Source organism: Biomphalaria glabrata, chromosome 13, assembly GCF_947242115.1.
Source record: "Biomphalaria glabrata chromosome 13, xgBioGlab47.1, whole genome shotgun sequence".
In the NCBI taxonomy this organism is placed as follows: Eukaryota; Metazoa; Mollusca; class Gastropoda; family Planorbidae; genus Biomphalaria; species Biomphalaria glabrata.
Window position 1 is genome coordinate 37,319,530 of NC_074723.1, and position 23,542 is coordinate 37,343,071.

The 23,542-nt window shown below is 38.6% G+C and overlaps 1 protein-coding gene across 2 annotated transcripts; it reads right to left on the bottom strand.

The window, feature by feature from the left end:
• Positions 1-1,754: 1,754 nt before the first annotated feature.
• On the bottom strand, positions 1,755-23,022 carry LOC106064603 (putative ankyrin repeat protein RF_0381). Of its 2 annotated transcripts, XM_056009034.1 has the most exons (4): positions 22,711-23,018; positions 14,655-15,928; positions 9,977-10,235; positions 1,755-6,566 (listed from the first exon to the last, which is right to left on the bottom strand). In XM_056009034.1, exons 1-4 carry the CDS (start codon positions 22,890-22,892, stop codon positions 6,389-6,391), a joined length of 1,893 nt encoding a protein of 630 aa, XP_055865009.1. In that variant the 5' UTR covers positions 22,893-23,018; the 3' UTR covers positions 1,755-6,388. The 2 variants fall into 2 exon arrangements, with proteins under 2 accessions (XP_055865009.1, XP_055865010.1); XM_056009035.1 differs by lacking the exons at positions 1,755-6,566; positions 9,977-10,235 and adding an exon at positions 10,960-12,186 and having other exon boundaries at positions 22,711-23,022.
• Between the last annotated feature and the right edge of the window lie 520 nt (positions 23,023-23,542).

Below are 23,542 nucleotides of genomic sequence, written 5' to 3' on the forward strand. Positions count from 1 at the left end.
TTGGTAATAAATTACTTTGTTTTGGTATCTCAAACAAGGGAAAGAAATAGTACTTGACTGAAATGGTGGTATAAGCTGAATAAGTCTCCTTTATGTTGGGCTACTGTCTCAGGTTTAGTAAACACTGAACACAGACATACAATTAAAACAATACATAACTATACAATGTTCATAGACTCTTGGCTAGCAGAGTGGTTTCCGCGTTGGCTTGAGAAGCCCGAGAAGGCTTTAGCCCACAAGTTCGAATTAAGGTAGTTACCTTTAAAAAAAAAAAAAAAACTTTTAAAAAGCAATCACCCAGATACCCCGTTCTTTCTCCCCTTTCCAACTGGTCCAGACAAGTGATAGGATCATAGCGTATGGAAAAAGCTAAAAAGCATGAAATTGCGCTACATAAAAACAATTGTTATAAAAGTATTTCTAATCGACAGATTTATTTATTGTTTGTCTAGATCTTTTACAAATTTAATCTTATGACTGATCACGCTGATCAAAAGTAATTGATACACTATATATTATATAAGCTTTTTTTTTTTAAGTATTTTATTTCTTTTTGTATGTTTGTAAAATGTTTTACATGTTTCGGATGTTCCTTCAGAGTTGAAGATAATTACTTCCTAGTCCAAACCTCCCGCAGGACGACGGGGGATGGGAGCGGGCAGGGTTTGAACCCGGGACCATCGATAAATCTGAACGACAGTCCAGCGCGCAAACCGCACGACCAGGCAGCCATCTTATCTATTCTTATCTATTCTTATCTATTCTATTCTATTCTATTCTTATCTATTCTTATCTATTCTTATCTATTCTTATCTATTCTTATCTATTCTATTCTATTCTTATCTATTCTTATATATTCTTATATATTCTTATCTATTCTTTTCTATCCTAGTCTATTTTATTCAATATTTTTTTATATTTTGGGTTTTTAGCACATCGGCACAATTTAGGCCATGGTGTGCCTTTATTCTATTTCATAATTTTTTCCTTAAAACGATTAAAAAAGTCCCAAGACTGTAAGTAGCAAAAAAAAAAAAAACATCTAGAGATTTGATATGACAGAGTGGCGTGTTTTAACTTTATTTTAAAAATCTGTTAAGTCTCAATTTTTAAAGTTATTCAACGAGTAATGCATTTAGTGAATAGAGAACACAGAGATAAGAGAATGTTACTACGAATTACTGACCTAATTTAAAAAAAAAAAAAGCCAACCTTATTTTTAAGCTTGACTTTTCTGCACTAGAGAAATAGTGTTTTTTTTTTTTTTTTTTTTGTATTGGCCTAGTTTGTGAGTTTGAAGAGCGACGCAGTACGAATACCAGGCTAATCAGATAAGTAAGATAGAGAGAGAGAGAGAGAGTCTGGGGTCCGGATGAGAACTGTAACAACGATAGCCAATGGGATACTAAAAAAGTAGAAGTAGACTCAGTGATAAGTGGTTATATAGTGATAAGTCACTGATAAGTGGTTATTTTTTATTTCGATGATGGTTGGAGTTAGAGCCAGAGATGTCTACCTACATGTTTTCTGGTTCCACTCCCTGTTTCTAATGGCTAGGAGACGTTATTAGGTCATCATGGTGAACGCCTGGTCGTGCGGTATGCGCTCTGGACTGTCGTTTCGGTCATCTAGATGGGTTCAAACCCTACCCGCTGCCATCCACCCGTTGTCCTGCGGGAGGTTTGGACTAGAAAATAGATTACTCTGAAGTAAAATCCGAAACATTTTAATAATAATAATAATAATAATAATAATAATAATAATAATAATCTTTATTGTCCGTATGGAAATTCGTCTTACAAAAAAACAAAAAACATTATAACTATAAGAAACCAAAGTGTACATTCACACCAGACGCACTCATAATTTACATGTGACAAAGTTTATACCAGATTGTTCTTATTTAATGAAAGCACAAATTGCATGTCGCCACAGGGCAGCGCCATTTCGCACATTTTATAAATGTTCCGTCTTACAATTTAGGTCTATTACATTAAGTGTTAGTCAAATATAATCACGCGCACCTGTTTGTATGTGTGTGTTATAAATCTTATAAATTACAGACGTTCTTTCAACAAAATGTGATAATTACGTCCAAGTGTGCTGTTGACGTCGTTGACTTGTAGCACCAAACTGCTGGTAGACAACTAAACCGCTGTAGGTGTGTATTATAATTTAGCTTGTCAAACTTGAAATAACGTGAATAACCTCTCTGTGAACTAAACAGAACCTTTATTACACTATATACGAATTTAATTTGAAACGGAAAAAAATGTAGTAGGCTTTAGACACATTAGTACGGTAATTATATAAAACAAATACAAATACTCCTTCTTCCTTAGCGCTATTAGAGCATGGAATGGGTTGCCTGAGCCAGCCAGGAAAACCAGTGACTTGGCAGAATTTAAGTCATTGGTTAATATGCATGACTAAATGCATGACGCGTAGGACGTAATCATCTTCTTTTTTGAAGTAACGTCTGTATTATATAAGATAAGATAAGAATCTAATTCACTACAAGAACACGTCTTTTCACTCTGGCATTCTGGAGTCGTCTGCCCCTCTACCCAAGACAGCTGACCACAGCGCTTCTTATCTTGCATCATTCACACTGCATTGCCACCAACCAATCGCTAACTTCTTCTCACCGTCACCATAGAAACACACACTACATAACCATGTGTTAATCTAGCTGTGCGTGCTATTTAGAGACCTAAAATCTCTTCTAAGTCATTGGAGGCTTACTCAAGCAATTCGTTACATGCTTTTATGACACTTGGGGGTGGGGGTGGGGAGCATATGGAATAGTCTTGCAAAGTAAAATAGCTTATAAAAATCTGATAATATGACATTATAATATGACACACAGCAATCACAGCTAGCCTGGAAAACCAGTGACATGGCAGAATTTAAGTCATTGGTTAATTTGCATGACTAAATGCATGACGCGTAGGACGTAATCATCTTCTTTTTTGAAGGTAACGTCTGTATTATATAAGATAAGAAGATAATCATCTTGGGATTCTCCTGAAAGTTAATGTTGTTTTTTTTTCTCATTTATCCGATATATGTTTTTTTTTTCTTATCACTTTTTTGATACAACTAAAAGTGTTTCCACTGAAAAGATGTCTGATATCGTCTTGAGAGATTCGCCTCAGATTTTAACATAAAACTCTTTTTTTTTCTTAATTTTTACTTTAGGGAAACATACTGTTAGCTATAGACCTCCAACACCACCAGCACCTATATATTCCGCCTCTTCAACCAGGGGCGTAGCTAGGAATTTTCCATCGTTTGGGGGCCCGGTGAGTTAGATCTCTTTGGGGGCCCCTGCATTTTGGTAATATTTCATTTTTAATGTAAAAAAAACCCACTAATTTGGGGGCCCCTCTCAAGTGGGGACCCGTGGGGGGGATTTTTCAAATTATCCCCCCTCCTCCCCTACCCTAGCTACGCCACTGTCTTCGGCCATTAACTTAAGAAAGCACAATTATTGATTTTTTCTTCAGCCCTAAAGAAATAAAACTAGATGACACTTTTGTTTACGTAAGTGTTGGTGCAAGTTAGATAACTCGTATATTTCTTTACTCCAAAAGCCGGTTCGCCTAATTATCTCCTCTTATTACTGATAAAAGTTTCTTGACATCATATCTCAATTTAAACAAATCTAGAATCATGTTTTATACTAACCTCTATATTAAGTGGAGATAAGTGCATAGAAGATTGCATAAGGAGCAGCTTAACCTTTCACAAACAGATAGCATACAGTTAAAGCAAATACTTTAAATACACGCGGTGGCGCGGGGGATGAGTGGTTAAGCACTGGGCTTCCGAACCTCGGCTCCTGGGTTCGAATCTCGTTGAAGACTAGAATTTTTAGGGCGCCCATGAGTCCATCCAATGTACCTGACTTAAGTTGGGGAAAGTAAGGGTGGTTGGTCGTTGTGCTAGCCACAGAACACCTTGTTCTTTAACCGTTGGTCAAAGAAACAGATGACCTTGACATCATTTGCCCTTTACATAGCAAGTTCTGAAATGGGAATTTTACTTAAATGCCTCCAGCTTGCTATGAACCCTTAGAACTATGTCAGGTCGTCGCGAAGCGGGCGACTGCTGTCAATCAAAACAAGAACAGAGCGATACAAAAACTCGTTCGTACCCCACTCATTTTGATCAGGGAACATGAAATGCACCAAGATGCCTGTGTGTAGTCGCTGAATGAACTCTTTATGTTGTGTCTGTTGTATTTATGTGTATTTTTCTGCTGTGTTGTCTTTATATGAGAAAAGAGTCCTTGTAATCACAACAAATTTCCGTAAGGTTCAATAAAGCAGTCTTAGTCTTAGCCATAGACTTATAGTGTATGAAAACCAGAGTATAAAGTAACGATACAAGAAAAGCAAATGACATTTTCTATCGTTTCATGATATGGACAACTTCTTGTGTCGATCGCTTGTGATGGTATGACGTCACGTACTTCTAGTTTGGAAAAGAAGGATGGGGTAGTCATCAAAGGTCAAAGAAGGGCGTAGTGGAAAACAAAATAACAGTTTACATAGCATAATTTAAGTAGAATCATTGACTTGATTACAGAGCACAAAACCAGCAGAATCATTGACTTGATTACAGAGCACAAAACCAGCAGAATCATTGACTTGATTACAGAGCACAAAACCAGCAGAATCATTGACCTGATTACAGAGCACAAAACCAGCAGAATCATTGACTTGATTACAGAGCACAAAACCAGCAGAATCATTGACTTGATTACAGAGCACAAAACCAGCAGAATCATTGACTTGATTACAGAGCACAAAACCAGCAGAATCATTGACTTGATTACAGAGCACAAAACCAGCAGAATCATTGACTTGATTACAGAGCACAAAACCAGCAGAATCATTGACTTGATTACAGAGCACAAAACCAGCAGAATCATTGACTTGATTACAGAGCACAAAACCAGCAGAATCATTGACTTGATTACAAAGCATAATACAAACAGAATCATTGACTATTGAAAGTGAATATATGAATGTGGAACCTACAGATTGAACATATGTGTGTCAGACTTACGACATATGTTTGAGAATTAAAACAGGTATGTAGTGTATGCATACCACCCACTATTTGTACCTCCGTAGCTTTGTCTATTTTCTACATAAAAACAAAAGTAATGAATTTGAACGATAACTTATTGGTTTGATTTTTTTTATTGATTCGTGTGTTGTCATTGAGCATGATATCGTAATTAAAATTTAATGATGATTGTATGAAGCGTGGTCGAGAGGCTAAGTAAGCCTGAACCTGACTTGTCCTGGCTACCTATGAAGGGGGCTCGAGGTTTGAAACCCGACTCGGGCAGAGTTGTGTTTACTGAGCACCTACAAGAAGCACGGAAAACCTTCTCCCACTGATCCACAAATGAGATTGGACCGAAGCGCTCTGAGCATTCTATAAGCATGAAAGTAACGCTTTATAAAAGCAATAAATATTATTATTATGAGTAGAAGTGGTCAAAAAATCGATACCAAAAATTCAATGTACATGAAACATACAGAGTGATAGGATTTAAGCGTTGGAAAAACATAGGTATCGATACTTGATTTTGTGCACCCGATACACCAAGAAAGCTTGCTATTGGTAGTTTTTCCGCCATTGGTGAAAATCTCTAAAAGAGGCTAACGGTCCGTACAGGAAATCTAGCTCTTGCAGCTTTGAAGGACAGAAGACGGCTTTGTGTTTTGATTTTGGTTACGCTTAGACCTTGATAGGTTTTGACTTCACAACTCAATCTACATATCTACAGACTTAGACGCGGCCTTAGGGGATGGCGAGTGGTAGGCCTACAACCGATCCTCGATCCGCACCTTAGAGGTACCCGCGATAAAGAATCGTATGTCCCCGTCAGCCCATCGTAATATTATTCTTGGCCCTGATATGACACCCGCCCAGAGCCCGTACACTGCTAAGGCCGCCTCTGATTTCTACAGTGATCAGGAGGCGCGGTGGCTTAGCGGTCAAACGCTTGGCTTCCGAACCAAGATCCCGGGTTTGAATCCTTGGATTTTTAATTCCGGAATCTTTGGGCGCCTCTGAGTCCACCCAGCTCTAATGGGTACCTGACATTAGTTGGGGAAAGTAAAGGCTGTTGGTTGTTGTGCTGACCACATGACACCCTCGTTAGTCGTGGGCCACAGTATCGGAAGACCTTTACATCATCTGCCCTATAGATCGCAAGGTCTGAAAGGGGAAATTTATTTACAGTGATCAAGCTGAATATGTCAACATCTAAACTGTACTGCGAGATCACTCTAAACTCGATTTGTGGGCTATATTATAATAGCTCTATAATAAAGGTGTGATTGAGTGTTTCGACTCAAGTCCCTTAACTCTCGCCATTAAATGCATCTCGATGGAAAAGTCGGATTGTCCCCTCTTCATATCCAGTGATAACACTCTCTCTGTGACTGTCTCTCACAATAACACGACTTCTGTCCCCTGTCTGAACATAGGTGGCGTTCTCAATAACAATGTTGATATTCTGGTTGATGTAGTTGATTCTTCTGCAACAATGAAAAGAGAGAAAAAAAAAAAAAACATGCATGAGTTATTTGTTGTATGTTAAATTCTCAGGGTACGCAATTTTTAAGGGAGGTAATATTTTTTAAAAATCATCTTGGTTTCGCCCGTAGAAATAATAGAGTTATCACTCTTTGACCATGACTAAAAGTGTTATTTCAAGTGTAGATTTTCAAAAGCGCCTTTATAAAGTGAGACATAGCGAGACTCATATAAAAGCACTGAAACAGTGTAGTGTCAATGACCTTTATTTTGATTAAATAAGCAAAGAGCTACAACCTAGGAGCAGATACGAGTTATTAAAACAAAATCATGATGCCTCATATATTTTTCTTTTGAAGAAGAGGAAAGGGAATTAAGGGTCCTTTGGCCTAACATTTAGAAGTGTATATACACACTGTTATGTATTGAAGATTTTTCTCATTGATTGCTAGGTTATTTGTTTTTTTGTTGTTTTTTTTTAAATAAAATCGCCAACTATTTATTCAGGGCCGGCCTTGGATAACTGGACACCCTGAGTAGAGTGAATTTGGTGGCCCAGAATGAAATTTAAAGAAACAGCGAAAAAAAAAAAAAAAAAACTACGCAATTTATTGAAAACCGACCGTCTATACCTAATTTGGCTAATAACTGAAATTCATGTATCGCAATTTCCGTAGCAGTGCCAGAGTTAGCCTAGTAAAAACAGAGTCATAGTGCTCTCTGTTTTGGATATGATCCAAGTTTCGCCATAATTTTTTTTTAGTCCTGTGAGAGCTCCCACCAATTTGGAAGCCCCAGGCGGCTGCCTAGTTTGCCTATGCTTAAGGCCAGCCCTGATCTATTGCAAACATGTTAATGGACCCGTGGAGAGAAAATGTTCCCAGTGTCAAACAACTAAATAGTTTATTATTTCAATTACATAATGAAAAAGGATACAACCTTTACAAAGAAATCTTAGCCACTCAACACTTACAATTAGCCATTCAACACTTACAATTAGCCATTCAACACTTACAATTAGTCATTCAACACTTACAATTAGCCATTCAACACTTACAATTAGCCATTCAACACTTACAATTAGTCATTCAACACTTACAATTAGCCATTCAACACTTACAATTAGCCATTCAACACTTACAATTAGCCATTCAACACTTACAATTAGCCATTCAACACTTACAATTAGCCATTCAACACTTACAATTAGTCATTCAACACTTACAATTAGCCATTCAACACTTACAATTAGCCATTCAACACTTACAATTAGCCATTCAACACTTACAATTAGCCATTCAACATTTACAAGTCAACACTTACAATTAGTCATTCAACACTTACAATTAGCCATTCAACACTTACAATTAGTCATTCAACACTTACAATTAGTCATTCAACACTTACAATTAGTCATTCAACACTTACAATTAGCCATTCAACACTTACAATTAGCCATTCAACACTTACAATTAGCCATTCAACACTTACAATTAGCCATTCAACACTTACAATTAGTCATTCAACACTTACAATTAGCCATTCAACACTTACAATTAGTCATTCAACACTTACAATTAGTCATTCAACACTTACAATTAGCCATTCAACACTTACAATTAGTCATTCAACACTTACAATTAGCCATTCAACACTTACAATTAGCCATTCAACACTTACAATTAGTCATTCAACACTTACAATTAGTCATTCAACACTTACAATTAGCCATTCAACACTTACAATTAGTCATTCAACACTTACAATTAGCCATTCAACACTTACAATTAGCCATTCAACACTTACAATTAGCCATTCAACACTTACAATTAGTCATTCAACACTTACAATTAGTCATTCAACACTTACAATTAGCCATTCAACACTTACAATTAGCCATTAACGTTTGTTTCATAAAAAAAAAATATTTCGCTTTCTCCTGTGAAGTCAAGTCAAATTTAAAGTGTGACAAAATTATGATAGAGAGTGTCATAATTGGAGATTTAGACCGTGACATAAGGAGAATAGTAGAGTTCTGTCGTCTCTAAGGTTTCGCTGCTCAACAAAAATTGCATACTTATAGTAAATTGGCTACTTTCTCTACTCAGTTTCACCCACCATATTTGGACTCACTCACTTCACACACCATATTTGAACTCACCCACTTCACACACCATATTAGGACAAAAACCACTTCACACACCATATTAGGACAAAAACCACTTCACACACCATATTTGGACAAAACCCACTTCACACACCATATTTGGACAAAACCCACTTCACACACCATATTTGGACAAAATCCACTTCACACACCATATTTGGACAAAACCCGCTTTACCCACCATATCTGGACTTATCCACTTCACCCACCATATTTGGACTCACCCACTTCACACACCATAATTGAACTCACCCAATTCACACACCATATTTGAACTCACCCATTTCACACACCATATTTGAACTCACCCACTTCACACACCATATTTGAACTCACCCACTTCACACACCATATTAGGACAAAAACCACTTCACACACCATATTTAGACAAAACCCACTGCACACACCATATTTGGACAAAACCCACTGCACACACCATATTTGGACTCACCCACTTCACACACCATAATTCAACTCACCCACTTCACACACCATATTTGAACTCACCCACTTCACACACCATATTTGAACTCACCCACTTCACACACCATATTGGAACTCACCCACTTCACACACCATATTAGGACAAAAACCACTTCACACACCATATTTAGACAAAATCCACTGCACACACCATATTTGGACTCACCCACTTCACACACCATATTTGAACTCACCCACTTCACACACCATATTTGAACTCACCCACTTCACACACCATATTTGAACTCACCCACTTCACACACCATATTTGAACTCACCCACTTCACACACCATATTAGGACAAAAACCACTTCACACACCATATTTAGACAAAACCCACTGCACACACCATATTTGGACAAAACCCACTGCACACACCATATTTGGACTCACCCACTTCACACACCATAATTGAACTCACCCACTTCACACACCATATTTGAACTCACCCACTTCACACACCATATTTGAACTCACCCACTTCACACACCATATTAGGACAAAAACCACTTCACACACCATATTTAGACAAAACCCACTGCACACACCATATTTGGACAAAACCCACTGCACACACCATATTTGGACTCACCCACTTCACACACCATAATTGAACTCACCCACTTCACACACCATATTTGAACTCACCCACTTCACACACCATATTAGGACAAAAACCACTTCACACACCATATTTAGACAAAATCCACTGCACACACCATATTTGGACTCACCCACTTCACCCACCATATCTGGACTCACCCATTTCTGCTTTGATCAACTTCCAAGTAGTTACTTGCCGTCGATCGACTGACCCCAGCCACGTGATTGTCCAGGTAATGCTGTGCACAGCGCTGTAAATAGCCACTAAGTCTTTGCCTGTCCACTACTACAGCCTCCAGAGTCTTTCTCTGTCTGGGCAGGTCCTCAGTCTGTAAAGGTGGCATCGTTGCTTCTGACTCTTCTAGTTTGGCTGCTTCACCTAGCTTTGGGTGTCTCAGTACCACAGTCGCTGGCTCCGCTGATCCAATCATTTAAAAAAAAAAATCAGCATTCTATCAAGTTAGTTGGCCACTTGCTTCAATATTACAACAATCTTATAACTATTCAGACATTTAAAAAGAGGATTCATAACATTCACTAATCCAATTGCTTTTGAGAACATTGCTAGCATTTAATACTTTAATAAGAAAAAAAAAGAATAAAGTTCCCCTTTCGGACCTTGTGATCTATAGAGCAGACGACATTATTATTATTATTATATAGCGCTACTTTCATGCTTATAGCATGCTCAGAGCGCTTTTGGTCCAATCTCATTTGTGGACCAGTGGGGGGAGGGGGTATCTAGGAATTTGTTTTCCGTGCTGCCTTTAGGCGCTCAGTAAACACAACTCTTCCCAAGTCGGATGTCGAACCTCGAGCCCCCTTCTAGGTAGCCAAGTTCAAGCGCACTTGGCCTCTCGACCACGCTTCCTACCAACATAAAGGTAAAGGTCATCTACGGTTAAAAAGAGTAGCATCTGTTTCTGTGGCCTACAGTTAACGAGGGTGTCATGTGGCCAGCACAACGACCAGCCGCCTTTACTTTTCCCCAGCTAATGTCTGTGTGGACTCAGAGGCGCCCGAAGAAATTAAAAATCCCAGTCTTCACCAGGATTCGAACCCAGGACACCGGTTCGGAAGTCAAGCGTTTTACCGCTCGGCCACCGCGCCTCCCAATACGTAAATAATAATAGCTTATAGTGGCTAACACGTATGTGGGAAAAAGGGGCTAAGGGGTCGAGTCGCAGACATTTCAAGCCAAAATAAATGTGTTGAGTGAGTGAATGTTTTGGTCTGTTTTTGCATTGGGACTATAAATAGCATTTTCTTCTGTTCTTGTTTTCGAATTTCGTTTTTTTTCCCGCGCACCAGTCACAAAATTAAGAAGCTTAAAAATTAGAAATACGCAGGACTTCATACCAGGGGCGGACTGGCTATATGGCCAAACGGGCAAATGCCCGGTGGGCCGGTAACAAATGGGCCGGTCTGGTCGCGACCAAAGGAAAAAAAAATTCAATGCAGACAACTTTTAAAACAAAAGTGACAGCAGGGAGACACAGTTGCCCGAACATTTTGTTGTTTTTTTTTAATTATTATTACACTTAATTTTATTTGAAATTCAACAAGAATATCAAACAAATTTACACTATACACTGAAGCCTACGTATTATCATTTGCAAAACGTTATATCTTACTTTTTGCAGGCTATGCTACAGCCCCGGGTACTCCACAAGAAAGGGACCTTCATACAAGAGAAATATATATCGTAATCTCGACGTGGCAGAAAGTATTTCATGCTCGTAATATATGACTGCAGCTTCGAAATTACGGCAGGGCCTTACCCTCTACAAACTCAAAATTAAACACTTTTTAAAGCTAAACTATGCATATTAATGTAACAAAGTGAAATTAAATTTACGATTTTTTTTAGATATAAGAAGTGGGTTTTTATTAACGCTTTTAAGAAAGTGTAGTGGCCACCACAAAAATCCTGCCCCGGGGCCTCCATATACTAAATCCGGCCCTGTAAATAATGGCTTATGGTATATTCATATGAAATTCGCATTTTTGTTAATGTATTAAGACGAAGCAAAGAGCTTTTCACATTAAGTAAGTGCCCCTCTAACCGTTCTGCTTTCTCTAATTTTTTAATGGAATGGGTTGCCTGAATCAGCCAGTAAAACCAAAGGACTTAGCAGAGTTAAGGTCACAGATCAACATGCATGACTAGTTTGCACATGAAATGTGTAGGTCGTACTTAACTTTTTATTTTTTGATGTAACGTCTGTAATCTATGGCTGCCTGGTCGTGCGGTTTGCACGCTGGACTGTCGTTCGGATTTATCGATGGTCGAGGGTTCAAATCCTGCCCGCTCCCATCCCCCGTCGTCCTGCGGGAGGTTTGCACTAGGAAGTAAATTATCTTCAACTCTGAAGGAACATCCAAAACATGTAAAACATTTTACAAACAAACATCTATAAGTAATGCCAGTTTCCAAACATTTAATAATATTGTAACGAATCTAGGGCAAACACTCAATGGAGGATCAAGGTGAAATGTCGAGAGATGTTTATTTACAAGTAAATTATCTTCAACTCTGAAGGAACATCCGAAACATGTAAAACATTTTTCAAACAAAAATATATAAGTAATGCCAAACAGTTTCCAAAACATTTCATAATATTGTAACGAATCTAGGGCAAACACTCAATGGAGGATCAAGATGAAATGCCGAGAGATGTTTATTTACAAGAAATTAGACGATCACTATAAACATAAGTGTCTTATGTTGTCTATAAGTTCCTTTAGCTCTGGCCCGCAGGGTTCACTGTCGCCGCCACTGCCTGCCACTAACCTACAGGGTTCATACACGACTCTTTCCACAGTTTCCTCACAAGACTTCTTCCTGACCATACAACCTACACTACTTCTCACCTGTTTTGATTACTCGTCTTTAACAGTGCACTGGGGCACACCATAGGCTTCGATGTAGAAGCAGAGATATAACAATATATTCATTTCAAACTCATTCAGGCTGCTATTGTACTGTTTATGGTTTTCAGACAACATACATGTATAAATAAAATATATTCGTTATCCTACGCAAGCATACATTCAGTTTCTGATGCATTATCAAACTTAATATATTTTGAAGAGAATTAGTCTTACACATATAATATGACATGCCATTTGTGGGCCGGGTTTTATGGTAATGCCCGGGCCGATTTCGATACCCAGTCCGCCCCTGCTTCATACAGACGTCCCGTACTCCACTTCTGACTAATCGAATTACATGTGTGTGGTGTGTGTGTTAGCGGCACATTGTTTCAATATCTGCTTCTTCAAATGTATTAAATACGAAACTAATCTTGAGTCACAGGAGACGAAAAGGACTAGCAAAAATATAACGTAGGTAAAAAATTGAAAGAAAAAAAAAAAGCTCTTATTGATAACAGACTTTCAATAAAAGTTCGAAGGCTATTCATGTGATAATCTCATTCAGCCATGTATTATTAATCTAGCTTTTATATTAATATAGCTTTTATATTAATATAGCTTTTATATTAATATAGCTTTTATATAGCGCTACTTTCATGCTTATTGCATGCTCAGAGCGCTTTTGGTCCAATCTCATTTGTGGACCAGTTGGGGGGGGGGGATATCTGGGAGTTGGTTTTCCGTACATTAAAAATAGCAATTTGCTTCATGTTCTGTTTATAAGATCTGCCTAAAAAAAAAAAGCAAAGTTTCCCTTTCAGACCTTGTGATCTATCGGACAGATGGTGTAAAAGTCATCTGTTTATGAGGCCTGCGGTTAACGAGGGTGTCACCAACTATTGTCAGGTATCATTAGAGCTGGGTGGGTTCAGAGGCGCCCACAGATCCCGAAATTTAAAACTCCCACAGTCTTCACCAGGACTCGAACCCGGGACCCCGATTCAGAAGCCAAGCGCTTTACCGCCATTGAAAATTATTTTATTTATATGAATTTTAAAAAGTAAGCATATCTTGCGTTGTTGAGATTGTGTGCTTATATCTAACTGTGTTAACTGTACGTTGGCCAGCATCCTAATGTGCTGATCGTGTGTACAATTACTAAGATTTACGCAATTAACGTTTAGTGTTAACCAAATGTACCCAACTGGTCATCAAAACCAGGCGAAGAAAAAGAAAATGCCAACATTTTAGAACGTCTTTGCCAGTTTGGCAAAAGTAGCGAAATGCTTGATGTAAAAAAAAAAAATAAGCTTGCAGAAGAGAGCTAAAGATTCGAATAGACCACCCATACTTTTGTTGTAATGTCTTGTAGCCTACATAACTTTAAAAAAAAAAATTAAAGCGTTGAAGAAAGTTTGATCAATTAGTTTGTCCCAAGGTTTGGTTGGATAGCCTTAATTTGTGATAAGTCATTTTGTGTATTTTGTAGCTAACACTTCATAGTTTTCGTATTCCTCTAAACTATTCTTCAATCTTAGGACTAGTGGACAATACCTTTTTTAAACCTATTTCTGTTGATTGAAAGTTTGTTCTAGTCTAGTTATTACTACCTCAACACGGGAAGCATATTTTGTTGTTGTTTTTTTTTCCGATTTTCCTTTGCGTAAGCATTAACAATGCTAATTCACTAACCCATGGTTGATATATAAACCAGTGGCATAGCTATGGTGGGGGGAGAGGGGCACCAAATTTGACCCCCACCCCAGGGCCCCCACTTGAGAGTGGTCCCCAAATGAGTGTCAAAATATATTTACATTAAATATTACTCCATTATCTCATATCAGCATGTCTAATGTCGAAATGGAGGAGCCCCTAAAGAGGTCAAGCTCCCAGGGTCCCCAAATTTCTAGCTAAGCCACTAATATAAACCCGAAATACACCTGAAATTAATTAATATTACCTTCAGTAAAAGTGGTCTTCACGTGACTGTAAACCTTCTCGTTAGAGTTACTTTCAGCTTCTACAACCGTTTCAAAATTTGTGATGGAGCTGGCGCCTATGGTCACTTTAGAGAACCTGCTGGTACAGGAGATTAAGGAATTTAATGAGAGTCTTTGAGAATGAATCGAAGACTGTCTCAAAGACTGGTTTGGAGCACTGTCTTCAGATGAATACCAAGAGTCTTGGCTCAAGTACGCTCCCTGGTTGGTTAGATAATCCTTAACTCTCTTCGAGTGAGCATAGTTTAAAGGCGTCCTGTTTGTTCTGTCTATGACATTCGGACAAGCCTTGGCGTCAATGAGACAACGAATGACATCAATGTGGTCTTTGATCACGGCGAAATGCAAAGCTGTGCGTCCGTTTAGTGCGTTTTGCATATTCACAGTCACGTGATTGCCGCATAAGACTCGGACAGCGTCCAGCACGCCACGAAAAGAGGCAGACATCAACACCGTGGAGCCCTTAATGTCTTTGACCTCGGTATCACATCCCTGGCGTAGAAAAAGTTCCGTCATAGGAATGTCGTTATTCAATGTGGCTACAAAGATGGGCGTGAATCCGAATTCCCCGACTGCGTTCACATCAGCAGAGTGTCGACAGAGTACTTCTGCAATGGGGCAGTTGCGTTTTTCTGTGGCCAGCAGCAATGCTGTCCTCCCATCGACTCTACGAGCATTGACTTTGCTACCATTTTTCACAAGAAATTTTACCATATCAACGTGTTCAAATTCAGTAGCTACTGTCAAGGGCGTGGAACCATCTATAGAGGTACAGTCTAAATCCGCCCTTGCAGAATGTAACATTTGCATGACTCCAAGATGGCCATTTCTGGTAGCTACCAACAGAGGCGTATCTCCATTTGTATCCCTGACATTGATATCACATCCGTGTTTTATCAGTTTCATCGCAATTTGTTCAAATCCATGTTCAGCAGCAAGATGTATGGCGGCCACGCCCCTGAGACTCTTCTTGTTGATATCCGCCCCTTTGTAAATAAGTGCTTCCAATAGTGTATCGTGGCAACGCGAGACTGCATTTATAATAGCAGTCTGTCCGTCGTCATTGGTTGTATCAATGTCTGTCCCAGACGTAAGCATCAGCAAGACTTTGTTGACATCCCCAGAGCGAACAGCAGCGAACCAAGTTGTACGGAGATCAACATTCTGCTGTATTGGCTTCATAAGGAAAGTCCAAATGTATGTTCTTTTTAAATGTAGAAAGATGTCTTCTCGTCTGAAACAAAAGAATAACAAGTGTTACGGTTGAACTTCAGTATTAAACTCCAGGCCCTACTTGATCTTTTTAGGTAGGCGACCCCTTTTTTACGATTCTCCACAATGCGGCGACTCCCAACCGTAAAAATCATAAGCCTACGTAACTGTGCTTTTCATAATGTTAAAAAAAAAAACATTTCAAAATTCAGGCCTACTATTCTATTTCTTATTCACCATTTTTATGTTGCATACTTAAAAAAATATGTGATATTGTAATTCATGTTTTCAGTGGTACGATGAGATTCATGGCAAATCGATATTCGACCCCCCAAGGAGGTCGCGACCCACAGGTTGAGAACCGCTGATCTAACGGGATTTAAACGGGAATTGAACCAGAATTCCTCCAAGCTACCCTTAGCCTGACTTGAGGTCTCCCACATGCTTCCCCACCCTTTCAGTCTCTGTGGACAGTTAGTTGTCTCTTCGCAGTCATCCCCCTTTCTTAGTTGTCTCTTCGCAGTCATCCCCCTTTCTTAGTTGTCTCTTCGCAGTCATCCCCCTTTCTTAGTTGTCTCTTTGCAGTCATCCCCCTTTCTTAGTTGTCTCTTCGCAGTCATCCCCCTTTCTTAGTTGCCTCTTCGCAGTCATCCCCCTTTCTTAGTTGCCTCTTCGCAGTCATCCCCCTTTCTTAGTTGTCTCTTCGCAGTCATCCCCCTTTCTTAGTTGTCTCTTCGCAGTCATCCCCCTTTCTTAGTTGTCTCTTCGCAGTCATCCCCCTTTCTTAGTTGTCTCTTCGCAGTCATCCCCCTTTCTTAGTTGTCTCTTCGCAGTCATCCCCCTTTCTTAGTTGTCTCTTCGCAGTCATCCCCCTTTCTTAGTTGTCTCTTCGCAGTCATCCCCCTTTCTTAGTTGTCTCTTCGCAGTCATCCCCCCTTTCTTAGTTGCCTCTTCGCAATCATCCCCCTTTCTTAATTGTCTCTTCGCAGTCATCCCCCTTTCTTAGTTGTCTCTTCGCAGTCATCCCCCTTTCTTAGTTGCCTCTTCGCAGTCATCCCCCTTTCTTAGTTGCCTCTTCGCAGTCATCCCCCTTTCTTAGTTGTCTCTTCGCAGTCATCCCCCTTTCTTAGTTGTCTCTTCGCAGTCATCCCCCTTTCTTAGTTGTCTCTTCGCAGTCATCCCCCTTTCTTAGTTGTCTATTCGCAGTCATCCCCCTTTCTTAGTTGTCTATTCGCAGTCATCCCCCTTTTTTAGTTGCCTCTTCGCAGTCATCCCCCTTTCTTAGTTGTCTCTTCGCAGTCATCCCCCTTTCTTAGTTGCCTCTTTGCAGTCATCCCCCTTTCTTAGTTGTCTCTTCGCAGTCATCCCCCTTTCTTAGTTGTCTCTTCGCAGTCATCCCCCTTTCTTAGTTGCCTCTTCGCAGTCATCCCCCTTTCTTAGTTGCCTCTTCGCAGTCATCCCCCTTTCTTAGTTGTCTCTTCGCAGTCATCCCCCTTTCTTAGTTGTCTCTTCGCAGTCATCCCCCTTTCTTAGTTGCCTCTTCGCAGTCATCCCCCTTTCTTAGTTGTCTCTTCGCAGTCATCCCCCTTTCTTAGTTGTCTCTTCGCAGTCATCCCCCTTTCTTAGTTGTCTCTTCGCAGTCATCCCCCTTTCTTAGTTGTCTCTTCGCAGTCATCCCCCTTGTACAGATAAATGACTTGTGCTACACGGGATGTTTTCACCTCTAAGTTCTAACAATGGCAGTAACAACAACAATAACAACAACAGTAACAACAACAGTAACAACAACAATAACAACAACAGTAACAACAACAGTAACAACAACAGTAACAACAACAATAACAACAACAGTAACAACAACAGTAACAACAACAATAACAACAACAGTAACAACAACAGTAACAACAACAGTAACAACAACAATAACAACAACAATAACAACAACAGTAACAACAACAGTAACAACAACAGTAACAACAACAGTAACAACAACAATAACAACAACAGTAACAACAACAATAACAACAACAGTAACAACAACAGTAACAACAACAATAACAACAACAGTAACAACAACAGTAACAACAACAATAACAACAACAGTAACAACAACAGTAACAACAACAATAACAACAACAGTAACAACAACAATAACAACAACAGTAACAACAACAATAACAACAACAGTAACAACAACAGTAACAACAACAATAACAACAACAGTAACAACAACAGTAACAACAACAGTAACAACAACAATAACAACAACAGTAACAACAACAGTAACAACAACAATAACAACAACAGTAACAACAACAATAACAACAACAATAACAACAACAATAACAACAACAATAACAACAACAATAACAACAACAGTAACAACAACAATAACAACAACAGTAACAACAACAGTAACAACAACAATAACAACAACAATAACAACAACAGTAACAACAACAATAACAACAACAGTAACAACAACAATAACAACAACAGTAACAACAACAATAACAACAACAGTAACAACAACAGTAACAACAACAATAACAACAACAGTAACAACAACAGTAACAACAACAATAACAACAACAGTAACAACAACAGTAACAACAACAGTAACAACAACAATAACAACAACAGTAACAACAACAATAAGAACAGAAGTAACAACAACAATAACAACAACAGTAACAACAACAATAACAACAACAGTAACAACAACAATAACAACAACAGTAACAACAACAGCAACAACAACAGTAACAACAACAGTAACAACAACAATAACAACAACAGTAACAACAACAATAAGAAAAACAGTAACAACAACAATAATAATTTAGTTTCCCTTTAATGAATCTCATCCTGGCAGATCCAGAGAATTTGAAGCCCGTTTTATAATAAAAATAATCTTACTCGTGGCAGGAAAAAAAGTTGAGTATCTCCCACCTCCGATGCCTAAAGCGAATCTTTAAAATAAGGTGGCAAGATAAGATAACCAATGAGGAAGTGCTACAAAGAGCAGGATGCCAGGACATCCGCTGTGTTATCAGCAGCAGACTTCTTGGCTGGCTTGGCCACGCTCGTAGAACGCCAGTAGGTCGACTTTCACGAGACATTCTGTATGGCGATCTAACAGAAGGCAGGAGAGCCGCTGGTCGCCCACTTTTACGGTATACGGATGTATGCAAACGCGAAATGAAGCTCTTCAAAATCGACACTAGCAGCTGGGAAAAAGTGGCACTGGATAGATCAACATGGAGAGAGAGAGCATAAAAGTATTGCAGATGCCATACACAACAGCAGCAGAAAGAAGGGCGAAAATGTAAAGGTGCCTGGTGATTACATATGCCCAACCTGTGACCGCAGCTGTGTATCAAGGATTGGCCTCTCTAGTCACACAAGAAGTTGCAAAGGGAAAAGACCGTTTCTTGAGACGTAAAATGCCACAGAAAGAATCTTTGGAATAGTTCCATTCTTATCTTATCTCTTATCTTATATAATACAGACGTTACTTCAGAGAAGAAGATGATTCCTTGCAGACTTGCCATATCATGCAGACATTTCTTAAACACTCGTAAGAGACCATTAAGAATTGTGCTTTCACCACTTTTAAGAAGAACATTAAGACCTATATGTTTAAAACTGTGTTTAGATTAACCATTGCCATAGACCACATGTCCACGTTTGTAATGTTATTACAGCGCCTTGAGCCTACATTTTGTTTGTTAACAGCGCTTTATAAATAAAATTATTATTATTATTTAAAGTCAGAGAATTGGAAACACGTTTGATGATAATAATAATTACAATAATAATTATGATGATAATAGTAACAATAATAATAAACATAATAATGATAACAGAAATATTAATAGTCTCATGTACGGTATATTATACAAACGAGGTACACAGGCCAAAACCAGTGACTTGGTAGAATTGAAGTCATTGGTTAACATGCATGACCAGATGCATGACGCGTAGGACGTAATCATCTTCTTTTTTAACGTCTGTATTATATAAGATAAGATAAGATTTTTGAATGTTGAAGGAGACACTATAACTACCAATTCGTAGAAATGTCCGGGACCCACTTCTGAAACTAGGAACCGCCATTTAGCTGCAGAGCTGCATAAAGAAAAATTGCCTGGCCGCTTCAACTTTGTGAAATTGTAACACATTTTGTACACACTTGTCCCTTAAGTCTTAGCCTGGAGTATGCCATTAGCAGGAAGATTTCTTTCTTTTTTTTTTCTTCTATTAACATTCACTTTGACTCCTTGAGGAACAGTAGTTATAATTAGACATTTGTTTAAGGCATTTTCAAATAAGCAACAGACCACAGACATCTCAGATTCACTATCAACTATCCTCGCCTCCTCAAAGAAAAAGAAAAAACTAAAATCAAAGATAATTCTTGAAGAGCTTTTTCAAGAAAGATGCATTTCCTAAACACTCACGTTTCTTAAAGACAACCTGCACCCATTAAACCACTGTTACATAAGATCTGAACGAAGTGGTTGTCTCCTTTCCATTAGGACTAAAACAGAAAGATTTAAAAACTCCTTTATCCCACTATCGGTCAGAGTGTTACAAGATCAGCTGTCGTCATCGACAGTAACTACACGCCTATCATACACATCTTAGAAACTGATCGCCTATCAAATTAGTTTAGTAACTACACGCTATCATACACATCTTGTTAGGAATTGAAGGAGAGCCCCAACAGCCTAATCATAATCCACACGCCTTTCCTGAAGGGGTCATTATATGGCTGACACCCGCACCCGGCCACTGTTGGTAGACTGAAGGAAAATGGAGGGTATTCCCCGGTGTTGTCGCCTGAACTTCTAGTCCAGAGCGTCATGGGATTCAAGACACAGGAAATATAACAATTGCTCAGACAGGCCGGTAAAAAGGGGCTTTCGTTAGCTAGACCAGTGATTCCCAAAGTGGTCTATATAGACCCCCAGGGGTCAACGAAGACTTCCAAGGGGTCTACGAAAGTGAAAAAATAAATTGGGGGTCTATGAGATGTTCATGGGGGTCTACGGTAATGGATTTCATTTCATTTGAGACTTTAATTTCCACTCCCATTAATGTTATTATTTCCTACACTAATATATAATTTGTACCTTACCTTTAAATATTTATCCTGCTATTCAAACGAAAAATGTTTGTATTTAATTTCAATACTTATTTTAATATCTTAATTTTGTCTATATGTAACTAATGTTTCACAAAAACAATGTAGATTGTACACCGTTGATTATTTAAAATTGGGATTCATTCCTTCCTTGTCAAACAAGCGGTTGCCTAAATGCCTTTTTATGACGATATGAAACTAATTATGCATGAGGATCATTTGAGACGATGCCACTCTGATAAAAAGATAAATGTTTGAAAAAGATAAGTTCAGAATAGACCCACACAATTTCTCTTCGACATCATTTAGAGAAGATGATGTTTTGTGACTGTCTTACCATATCTCTTTACTTATAGCCAAATACGTAAAACACTTTAGGTAAAACATTGATTTTACCTGCCGTTGAAGTAGTTTTAAAAACACAAACCTACTTCTGATATTATTAAATGAATTTCTTGCAACAATACCGTTCAAGGGAACATCGGTGGTATAACATTAAAAGCTTCTTATGTAATTCTTTTCAAACGACAGTTTGGGATCAGCGGTCTATCCGGCCCTGACAGGATGTAGCGCTGTTTGCTGCAAACTGCCTAAGGGTTGCTGGCTCCTTACTTTTCCTCAGGGTTGACTCACAAAACCTTTCTCATAGCTGCAAGGCAGCAGAGGTTTGAATTCAGTTATCCTTCTGCTAGGTGGGTAGAAAGCCCAGGCTAATGAGTCCCGCCTGTCCAAGGCTTACTGGTTTTGGTGCCAGTTACTCGCCTTCGCTGCTTCTCCTGTTAGTGAAAACAGTTGTGCGGACCCAATATTTGAGCCACACATGAAAGATCAAGAAATAAAAGAGAAACTGCTCTTTGTGTAAACAGGTAGGCCTACAATAATACCTAAAGCAAATTAATTCATTAATATTTAATGTTTGAAGGACTACTTCATAGAACAACAAATTCCTATAGGAAACATAATCTCCATAGCAACGGATGATGAGCCTACAAAAAAAAAAAAAAAACACATTTCCAGTGTGTTTGGTGATTCCAGAAATATATATTTTGTTATTTTAATTGGTTTAAATTTAAATTTTATCAATAAAAATGGCATCTGTATAACTTCAAATGCAGCTTCAAATTACTTTTTCACTCTGGGACTCACTACAGTTAGAAATAAGTTATAAAAAATGTTGATGAATGTGCAAAAATCAATACAAGTTTAGCAGGGGGTCTACCGAAAATCAAAAACCATGGCAAGGGGTCTACGAGACAAAAAAGTTTGGGAACCACTGGTCTAGAGTTTCAAAAGTCTATGACTCCACTCTCTTGACAACTACAAATTTGGTGGACTACACCGAGACCAGTCGTTATGTAACGAATGTTGTCGACTACACCATAATAATTGTGCATCTAAGATTGGCCTCTTAAGTCACATCAGAAGCTGCAAAGGGGAAAAAAAACGTCTCCCGAGACGTAAGATTTACAGAGTAAAAATAATTATGCATAATAGGCTATAATTAATATGGGTACTAGAATAATTCAATGAGAAAAAAAACGACAAACATACAAAGTCCCTGGTGGATCTGAATGAGTTGAAGTGTTACTAAATTGCGTAATAACTAAACAAAGCACTCAGGAATTGATTTCTTATTTACTAAATTAATTACTTACACAAAAAGATCTTTTTCCTTAACTGTGTACTTTTTTTTTTTGGCGGAGTTATCATAACTTAGTGAACACAAACATCGAAAATAGTTCGGCAGTGGCCACGTCTGCTCGTCAATGTAGTGAGAGAGTTCACAAGTGTGTCCAAAATTCTGTTTTAAGTGCCAATATTTGTCTGGGACACACATACACACCTTTACACATTGTTAGACAAGTTCTACTAGGACAAAGTATAGGGCCTACTATTGTGCTTACATATCTCAACCACAACAGTAACAGCACGGTGCACTATCATTCAAGCGAAACATTTTTAAAAATATTTTCTGTCATTGTCATTCCAAGAACTATTTAGAAAAGGGATTTCCCAAATTTAGTGCATATTACGTGACTGCAGTGTTCCTTCAAAGGCCTACTTCCCAGGCCCATAGAATGAAGGCTGGAACGGTCCTTAAGTAGAGAGAAATGGGAGATATATTTCAAAATCACAATCATTTCAGCATAAGCAATGGATGGTGTCAAACCATAATAACTTGAGAACATTGGCGGGGGAGGGATGCCAAAAGAGTTTTTGAAATAAAAAAAAAATTCTGAACACACTTTTTGATATTATCTTTTTATTATTTGTGTGTTTCTGATATAATAAGTGTGTGCGGATGGTTTGGTTGTATAGACTGAATAGATTCTGTTGAAATCTCGAGGTGGTCTGTCCCAGGTCAATGGATAGGGGTGTGTGAGAGTTCAAGAGAGGAGAACAAGCGAGAGGCGTGTGAAAGAGAGGCGTGTGCAAGAGAGGCTTGTATTCTTACTGACTTATATCCTGTCTGGTCAAACACTTATT

Excerpts from the sequence above, each read along its gene's own strand:
- LOC106064603 (XM_056009034.1), bottom strand. The coding sequence starts at position 22,892 with ATGTGTGTCCCAGACAAATATTGGCACTTAAAACAGAATTTTGGACAC. Across the intron at positions 10,236-14,654 it reads GAAGACCACTTTTACTGAAG|CGGAGCCAGCGACTGTGGTA; the intron begins GTAATATTAATT and ends TGATTGGATCAG. Across the intron at positions 6,567-9,976 it reads GTTGATCAAAGCAGAAATGG|AAGAATCAACTACATCAACC; the intron begins GTGAGTCCAGAT and ends TCATTGTTGCAG.